Source organism: Rhincodon typus, chromosome 20 (assembly GCF_021869965.1).
Source record: "Rhincodon typus isolate 14 chromosome 20, sRhiTyp1.1, whole genome shotgun sequence".
NCBI lineage: Eukaryota > Metazoa > Chordata > Chondrichthyes > Orectolobiformes > Rhincodontidae > Rhincodon > Rhincodon typus.
The window spans coordinates 17,611,855-17,622,028 of record NC_063351.1 but is presented as its reverse complement, the minus strand read 5'-3'; the positions used below and the strand labels follow the sequence as shown (position 1 = coordinate 17,622,028).

At 42.4% G+C, this 10,174-nt stretch overlaps 1 protein-coding gene across 1 annotated transcript in view; it reads left to right on the top strand.

Annotated features, from left to right (window-relative positions):
• Positions 1 to 8,456: 8,456 nt before the first annotated feature.
• The window catches only part of LOC109932442 (kinase non-catalytic C-lobe domain-containing protein 1), a 176,718-nt gene continuing 175,000 nt past the window's right edge, over positions 8,457 to 10,174 (top strand). Inside the window, exon 1 of the mRNA XM_048609238.1 lies at positions 8,457 to 8,753. Coding sequence (XP_048465195.1) covers positions 8,676 to 8,753 — 78 coding nt within the window. The 5' untranslated portion in view covers positions 8,457 to 8,675. The remainder of the gene's footprint in view (positions 8,754 to 10,174) is intronic.

The window sequence follows — 10,174 nt, the reverse complement described above, 5'->3', positions numbered from 1 at the left end:
TGCCTAGCAGTTATATGGCATGAATGTTATCTGTCACTTGTCAGTTTAAGCCTGGATGTTGTCCAAATCTTACTGTGTTTGGACTTAGATGACTTTCGTATCTGGGCACTTGAAAATGGTGCAATCATGAGGGAACATCCTCACTTCTGACTTCATGATTGACCAAATGTCATTGATTGAGCATCTGAAGATGGTTGGACCAACAACATTACCTAAAGAATACCTGCAGAGATGTCCTGGAGCTAAGATGACTGACCTCCAACAACCACAACCAACTTCCTTTCTTCCTGGTATGACTGCAATCATTGGAGGGTTTTTCCCCGATTTCCTTTGACTCAAATTTTGCTAGGGCTTCTTGATGCCACACTCAGTTAAATGACACATATGTCTTGTTGGAGATGATCATTGCCTGGTACTTGTTTGGCACCAATCTTACTTTATTGGCCAAAGCAAAGATGTTGCCCAGGTCTTGCTGTATTGGGGCACTAATTGCTTCAAAACCTACAGACGGTCAAATTAACCTAAACACTGTATGAATATCAGTACCTAACCCCACTCTGAGCTTATGATGTTGAGATGGTTTGGCCCAGGATACTCCTGAAATAATATCCTGGAATTGAGATTATTGACCTTCAAGAATTAAAACTATATGTTTAGGGTAGATACAGCTCCAGTGTACATTTTCCACTGATTCACATTGATTTCAATTTTACTTAGGTTTCAGATGTCAAATGCTATCTAAATGCATTCTCATTTCAATTCTGGTATTTGGATGTATTTTCTGGATATTTTCTGATCAACCTGTTCAGAGATGTTATTAAAAAAAACTCTGGAGCAAGTGGGACTGGAACCCAGTTCTCCTGACCCTGAGATAGGGACGCTACCACTGCACAACAAAGGTCTCTTGCTCTATTTTCTATGGTTGGACAAAAGCTATAACAGGTCTAGAGCTGCTGTAAGTCAAACTGAGAGTAAGTGAACAAATTATTGGTCAGTACTACATGATAGAATTGTTCATATCAACATTTGCCACTCCAATGATGATTGAGAGTAGACTGATGAGACAGTAATTGGTCCTGTTGGATTTTCCCAGATTTTTGTGGTCACACATCTCTGGTCAATTTTCTATTTTGGCAAGTAGATACAATGCCATAGCTGCACTGGAACAACCTTGCCAGAGGTATGGTTGATTTTGAAAGTAGTCTTCAGTACTATGACCAGGAAGTTGTCAGGGCTTTTTACAGAATATTATGTGCTCAGCAAGCTCTTGATAACACATGAAGTAACTTGAATTGGCGGAAGACTGGTGTCTGTGATTCTGGGCAATTTAAGAGGATGCCAAGCTAGATTATAAACCTGACCATTCTGAAATGACTGCCTATCTTCCTGCTTGGTCATTGCACACACATGCTGGCTATACCAGCAATGAGGTTGTGTATATTCATGGAGCTTTCTCCACCCATTTGTTCTTTTATTCACAACTTCAGTTTTAGGACACTCTAGTTCTGCACTTGGCATGCTCACCTGTAAATGTAGGGAGGAGTCTATTTAATCTTCAGGTATACCTGAGTGAACATGTAGGAAATATGCTGCACACATTTGGATTGGATTGAACATAATGAGCAGTCCTTAAAGGAGGCTGCTCTGAAAATGACTTCGGTTTGTTTTTCCAACATTTTTTTTTTTCGGGGCCGGGATAGGAATGCGCCTCAAACAATAATCAACTCAAACAAGTTTAGAATGAAGTCAAAAGCACCTTGCAAGGACCATGAACCAATACTGTTAATGCAAGCCTAGAGTGGCTCAAGGGCCAGTTGATGTTCTGCTGTGGGGAGCTATAAAATGCAAAGTTCTGCACCATAATTCCTCCATAAGAACCATAATTCTTAGCTTCAGAATGATGGATACTGTTTTGGAACCAAAATGGCATCTGTGATAGTTGCGGAAATATCCAATGCCTCATGCAGCAGTTGCTATTTTGTTGATGTTGTTAGTGCAGGTGTCAGGAGCATACATTGCAAATGTGGGCAGACTGTGATATCAGCCAGCATCTAACACTAAGTTGATGCCATGCTGCTACTTTTAAACATGCACATTAGAACATCTTGCTAGCAACATGAAGAACCTCCCATAAACCTCCCCTCCTCTCCCTGCATCCACCCTCCTCCTGCCAGCTTTATTTATTTTTACTAAACTGTGCACCAAGTCACCTGTGTTTCCAATTGAAAGAACAACGAACAAGCACTATCCACGGGGGCAGTGCAACATTGACAGATATAGGGAAGGGTAGGAAGAGAGGGAGGGGTTGCTAGCTCTAAATAAAATAAATGTCAAATAATTCCAGGTTGGTTACTGATTAATTTTTAATGGTGTCTGGAGTGCAGAGGACTTTAAGGTTATTTTTACTGCAGGTTAAAGTTAGTGAAGTCAAGAGGTAGTGTTACTATGTATGAAGAAGACTTTGGTTTTGACTTTCAGTTTTGCTCAGGCTATTGTTTGCATTGTGGGGTACTCTAGTTACCACGGTCAGTTAGCTGGACGGCTGGTTTTCAATGCAGAATGAAGCATGAGTTTAATTCCTGCACTGGCTGAGGTTACCAAGATGGTACTACTCCCCTCACCTGAGTTCTGGTTACCCTCAGGTTAAACCACCACCAGTTGTCTCTCTCTCTCTTTCTAATAAGAGAGTGGTCCTCTGGTACTATGACAAAGTTACCTTTAGTTTACTCCAGTTAACATCCTGCTTGGCATGTAGTATGCCGGGGACATTCAACAGAGGCAGCATGAAGGAGGACAAGCTGCTCAAAGATGAAGGGAAGAGAAAAACTCAGCAGGAGGCTATAAACACTCTGGATACCATTCAAAATCAATCTGTAACCAATGTGAACTTATTTGACATTTATTATAAATAGAGCTAGCAGCCCCTCCCATTCTTCCTACCCTCCCCTTTATCTGTTAATGTTGCACTGCCCCTGGTGGAAAGTGTCTGTTAATTGTTCCTTTAATTGATTTGATTTAATTTGATTTATTATTATCACATGTACCTACAGTGAAAAGTGTTGTTTTGCATGCAGTAAAGACAAATCATAACCATACAAAATGCAAAAGGGTAACAGAACAGAGTGAGGAATACAATGTTATGGCTGCAGAGAAGTTGCACAAAGAGCAAGATCAACATTAAATTTGAACTTTGAGAGGTCCATTCAGGAGTTTAATAGCACGGAAGAAATTGTTCTTGAATCTGTTGATATGTGTGTTTAAGCTTTTGTGCCTTCTGCCCGACGGAAGAGGTTGGAAGAGATTATGACCAGGGTGGGAAATGTCTTTGATTATCCGTCTGCCTCTGAGGCAGCGAGAAGTGTAGATGGAGTCAGTGGATGGAAGGTCAGCTTGCATGATGGACTGGACTGTGTTCACAACTCCCTATAGTTTCTTACGGTCCTGGGCAGAGTAGTTGCCATACCAAGCCATGATGTATCTAGATAGAAAGCTTTCTATGGTGCATCTATAAATCTGGTAACAGTCCTTGGGGACATGCTGAATTTCCTCAGCCTCCTGAGGAGGTAGGAGTGTTGTTGTGCTTTCTTAACTGTTGCATCAACGTGAGTGTCCAGGCCAGATTGTTGGCGATCGTCACTCCAAAGAACTTGACATTCTCAATCATCTCTACCTCAGTATCAATGATGCAGACAGGGGCGTGCTCTTGGTAGTGGTTTATTAAAAATAAATAGAGCTGGCAGGAGGCAGGTAGATGCAGGGTGTGGAGGGGAAGCTTATGGGAGATCCTTCATGTACCTGAACAGATATTCAAAAGTGCATGCTTAAAAATAGCAGCATAGCATCATCTTGGGTCATCAAAGACCATTTCACTTCCTGGGATGTGAATTAGGAACAGTATATATATCATCTCCATTTTATGAAAGAAACTCTACCACCACCTTTTGCAGGTAAACTGCAGCTTCAGGGCAGCGCTAGGATGGTACTGCCAGTAACAGTGGCTATGAATGTCTTCCAGGCTTGAGTAGGCGACATCTTTGCCTTTCCATTCACCACCATCTGGTGCAAACTGGGAAATGACTGATGATCTACAGGCCAAGACAGGGAATTACTGTGAGGTGAGCACAGCAGGCCAAGCAGCATCATAGGAGAAGACAGGCTGACGTTTCGGGCCTAGACCCTTCATCAGAAAAGGGTCTAGGCCCGAAACGTCAGCCTCTCTGCTCCTCTGATGCTGCTTGGCTTGCTGTGTTCATCCAGCTCTACACCTTGTTGTCTCGGATTCTCCAGCATCTGCAGTTCCTACTTTCTCAGGGAATTACTATGTTTTTTTTCTTTGACAAAAGAGATGCAAATAGAATGTGCACATTTTTTTCCCATAACAGTGGATATCCCTAAGGTGCTGGACTTTACAGGCGCTACCCTAGTTGTGGAGATATACCACAGCCAAAAAGGATACAGCTCAGTGATTGCCCAGTTGATGTGTGACTAAACACAACATATGGTACAGATTAACAGTATCCTCACAGCAGTTATGATGTGTCTATTCTGTGCCAATCTAAATTCCCTCCATACATAAAAGAAGAAAGCAACAAATAGAAATACATTTAATGGGAGCATTCAAAATCATGAAGAAATGTTCCATTGATGAAAACATTCATAGAAAACATTCTAAACTAATAAGCAAAAGGAGTAAAAATGAAGAGGAAACAATTTTTCACAAATTGATTGGTTTGGATCTGGAATGTAGTGCCAAGAGTGTGGTGGAGATATTTTCAATTGAGGCATTAAATGTTAAATGCGACAATTATTTTGAAAGGAACAATATGTCGGGATAAGGGGATAAGGGGAGAAGGCTGTTGAATGGCACCAAGTGAGCTGCTCATTTGGAGACCAGACACAGACACAATGAGCTGCATGGCTTCCCTCTGCTCTACAATAAATCAGTGATTTGTGCAGTGGGTATCTGCTGAGTAACAAGGGCCAGCTGTGTAAATGTGAACTTGTCCATTTTGGCAAGAACAACAGAAAAGAAGTATACCATTTAAATGTACAGAGATTACAAGACTCAATGAGAGATAGGGAGAAAGAAAGTCAGTTTGCAGGTACAGAAAGTGGAAGTGCAGTATTATTTATTGTATGGGGATGGAATATCAATGTAGGAAAGTTTTGATGCAGCTATACAAGACATTTTTGAGACCACATCTGGAATATGTGCACAATTCTGCTCTTCCCATTTGTAAGAAGATATAATTGCTTTAGAGGCATTTCAATGAAGGTTTATTCTTTTCATTCCTTGGATGAAGGGCTCATCCTGTGCAGTAATGTGAAACAGGGAGGCTTATGTTTATTGGAGCACAGCGGGCCAGGCAGCATCAGAGGAGCAGGAAAGTTGATGTTTCTGGTTGGGACGCTTCTTCCCCATTTCTGAAGAAGGGTCCCGATCCAAAACGTCAACTTTCCTGCTCCTCTGATGCTGCCTGGCCTGCTGTGCTCCTCCAGCTCCACACTGTGTTATCTCCAACTCCAGCATCAGCAGTTCTTACTATCTCTGGCCTATGTTTAGTGATGTGGGAGTTGGTTAGCTCAGTTGGCTGGACGGCTGGTTTGTGATTTTTTTCACTGCACCTAGGTACATGTGACAATAATAAATCAAACCGAATCAAATCCAAATAAAAGTAAATTAATCACCTTTGTCTGTTCTGATGTGCCTATCAATGGCAGAAATGTGAATATGATCAACCCTAGAAAGGTTACCAGGCTGTGCTCAATAGAGGCTTTGTCACTTCCCCAATGATGTCTCAGCAATTTTTGTAACCCGTTGGAATTTTAAACTGAACTGATGTGAGATTTGTGCACTTGTATCCACAGCTATGATGGCAGCACAGTGAGACTGCATGACCTCAGTTGAGTTTCCATTGCAAGATCCAAACCATAAGGTGGCTTCTGCTCGTACTGAGGTAGAAACTGAGACATTGACCATCAGATGCTGCATCACGATTTGCAAGCATTCTCATGGTATTGCACACCACCTCCATTTAAGAAATGTTTGTGTTCCAAGACCAGCATAAGTCTCTGTGCCATCTTGGTGCTAGAGTTCCCTATGTCGTGTGCCAATGACAATAGGCTTTCTGGTTGGCCTACTAATTTACAAAACATTTCCTTCTGCATGCCCATATGTCTCCTGTGCCATGGAAGTCTTTATCTACATCCTCTGCAGCAGAACCCATATGACATTTCATTGGTTAGGGAGCTGAAACCATTCTATCTCCTGTCCTGGCTGCTGACCTCTTGTGCATGGTACATCACTGTATGCAGATCCCCATTCTATGTTATGCTCTAAAGAATGCATAACCGAGGGGATGCATGGCCTAGTGATATTATCGCTAGACTATTAACCCTGAAACTCAGCTCATGTTCTGGGGACACAGGTTCAAATCCCTCCATGGTGGAATTAAATTCTAAAAAATAATCTGAAGTTAAGAATCTAATGATGACCGTGAAACCATTGTCAATTGTCGGGAAAGGTTCACTAGTGTCCTTTAGGGAAGGAAATCTGCCATCCTTGCCTGGTCTTGCCTACATGTGACTCCAGACCCACAGCAATATGGTTGACTCTTGTCTGTCCTCTAGGTAATTAGGGTGGGCACTAAATGCTGGTCTAGCCAGCAAACGAATTTTTTAAAAACACAGTTTCTGAGCTGCTGGCTGTCAGTGAGATTGAATGATGGTATTTCATTGTCAATTTCACGCTCAACTAGAATTGAACTCTCTTGTGCCAATGCTTGACCGTGTGGCAGTTCTAAAAGGAGAAAAGCACAAGGGCTAAGATTGTGAGGGAGATGGGAGGGAATAGCAAGGCGTGAACGTTGACACAATCTGCAGCTTGAAAATCGAAGAGGTTGAAGATGAAGGTGAAATCCATTGGGAGATGGATTAGACAGAAACATGCTGGCATATTCCATGCTTTAAACCCTGTCACTGACCATGGACTCAAACATGGCCACTCTGTCACTCATTCTTCCACTGACTGATGACCTGCGACCATCCCTGCCTCCCACCAGTTAAATATTTTCAGCTAATGGTTACATGCTACCTCATTTTGTAAGGAACAGGAAAGTGTGTCCGAGGGTGTGGTGCAACCTGGCTGATGTTTGGCTGATGTGCCTGCCATAGTTGGCAGTATCTGCAAACTGAGATATGTAGCTGTGAGTCTCGCTGCAGGGCTCAGTGTGTGAGGATGTAGACTGTGGTATGAATCATGCTTGATGTAGAATTCTGACAGATGAGGGAAACAGGTTGGTGAATGGGGTGGCGAATGGGATGGCTAGATGTTAGTAGTTCACCAGTAAGGGTTTAGCCTTTGAAGACACATTCATTCCAGCTGAGTGTGTGTTTTTTGAGACTATTAAACTGCTTCCTGCAACTGGATTCTGAAGGGTTGATTGCCTGCATTAACTCCCACCATCTTTTTAGTATCTGCCGAGAGTGTTCACTGCCCACCTGAACCCTCTTTTCCCTCTTGCATTCAAGCCTCCACCGTAAGGTCTGACAACCATGGCTCTCTACCCTGACTCCCCTTTAAAAGTGATGCTAACCTGGTTGAAATCTGGGGACATCGCTTGAGCTGTGCAACTCAAAATTTTTTCTTAAAAATCGACTTACTGAGATATGTTATGATAGACCTCTGGGCCAGGTCAGGGGGACCTCTGTACCAGAAGACCCAAACTATCATTATTTTATTCAAACGAATGGAGAATGTAATGACACACCTCTGGGCCAGAGGAGATTTGAATCGAAACCTTCTGCGCCACAGTTAGACACACTAGCACTGGGCAGACTGTACTGTGATGGAAATTATGGGGGCGGGGGATGTGGCTGCTGCCTGGGGTGCGATCCAATTCCCAGCCCAGCGAACTCTTCCTGGGCGGCTGAGAAGGTGAGTGGGAATATCCGACCTGGCGATGCCTCCCCGGGTCCAATAGCGCGAGACTATCTGCGTTGGCCCCGGCGGCTCTTCAAACGTCAATCGTGGAGATTGTGCGGGCTCGGTTGCTGCTTGGAAGCAGGGCTGCGGGAAGGGAGAGGGGAGGAGCTGGGCGGCTGGAGAGAGAGGCGCAGGCGAAAGGGGGCTCCGCAGTGTTGGCGGGGACAGAGCTGCTGCTGGAGCCGGCAGGAAACGGAGCCGAGGAGGTTCCATCATGCGGCTTGTGCTGCTATTTGGAGATGTTGCCATGGCAGCAAGCGTTTAGCAAACTGACCGAGAGAGAGAGAGAAAATAAATCTTTCAACTCCTACAATCTGGGGTGGACCGTGGAAAAAGAGAGAGGAAGTAGGGAGTTGGGGTGGGTGGAGGGGGGGATTAAATCAATGACCGAAAAATCTTTCCCATGACTGTGTGAAGAGCGAGTTCCGCAGCGGGTGGAAAAAAAAACTGCACGAACATGACATGAATTAATGTCTTTTTTAATCGTTTTTTTTTGTTTGAAAAAGTGTCTGTGCTGAACATTCCCTCTGAAAGGGCACTGAGACTTTTGCGTTTTTGCCTGTTTTCAATAAAAACAGGTTGTCAGCGATAAGGGAGGCAGATCTCGGCTCAGTTTTGTTTTCCTTGCCTACTCTATTCATTCTGCTCTCCATCAATTCTTTACCCGTCAGATCCCAATTACAAAGAGGCGATGGCTCTCTACTATGATGAAGATGACGATAGGGAGTATTATGAATTTGAACCGCTTCCTACGCTTTTGGAAGATGAGGTAGGTCTGCATCGATGTTCCTGCGGTATTTCAGATTTTTTTTTAAAGGAGTTCCAGCAGGTTTGGGCCATTGACTAAGTTGCCGGAGCGATGCCTTTATGTAAACACGCTTTTGTCGTTTAGTCCCGGTTCGAATGATTGCAAATGATCAATCTGCTCGTTGACTGAAAATTGACAAGGTTGTAGGCCAGGCACTGAATTTGCGCGACTCTCTTCTTCCAGCCACTTGTAACCCGCAATGCAACTTTAATTGATTAGACAAAGTTGCAGGAGCGGTTAATGGAGAAATGCTATCTGGAGGAAAAAAAATAACCTCAATGCTCCAGCTGCCTTGTTTGTCAGGAATCTTCCAGCTTTGAAAAATGTATGAACTGTCAACTCGTAAGCAGTCTTCAGTCGCAATTAACAGTGCGGCACCAGGAATCAAGCCGAACAGTTAGCTTGAATATTACCTGTTTTATAATGTATCTGGATGCTTTATGCAATAATCATCGATTTTTTTTTGAGATAATCGACAAAGTTGCAATTCATGTTGTGCGTCTCAGGTTCAAATGAGCACTGCAGAATAATGATGCTTCTCATTTTGAAATAGGTCATTGCGAAATAATTATTAAATATGCATTGCAAGTGTTAAAGACTGGAGGGATGTGGTACAGTTTCTGTAATAGTTTGGACGGAACTTTTAATTTTCCAGTTTTAACATTTTCACAGCAAATGGGGAAGAGAAATGATGGAGGAGGATGGTATTAATAATAGATTTATCGCTAAGCTAACATAGAAGAATGTTGTAGGCAATTAGATTATGATTAAATCCATATGGATACAGTTAAGAAGCCGGAAGGGGAATAATACAGTTCAAAGTGTATGTTACTACCCACAAAACAGTAGAGATAAAGTCAATGGGGAGATCTTCAAACAGTTCATTAAGAGTTACAAGAACCATAGGGTAATAAAATTGGATGATCTGTCAGAAAATAGACTAGCATTAAACTAACGTAATTCTTCAAAGTGAAGAATATTTAGAATCACCCCGAGCTACATTCTAGATCACGATTTTTCTTTGTCTAAAAAGAAACTAACAGTTGCATGATTTAGATCTGGAAAATTAGACATGTAAAAACATTGGCAAATTAGGGGTATTAGATAGTAAAAAGGCAAAATTCAGTGTATTAAGAAATAAAATCATGCAAACTAATTTTGATGGTTTGGTTAGCAAATTGTTGGAGTAACATTGGGGAATCTTTAAATATGACGTTGTGCAAATACATAATAAAGGCAATTAGAAAAGTGATGGAGATGATGCATCAAATGAAAAATGTTCCAGAGATAAATAGCACAACTAAATAAAACCAAAAAGAAAACATGTGATCAAGAGAGATAACAAGGTGTAGAGCTGGATGAACACAGCAGGCCAAGCAGCA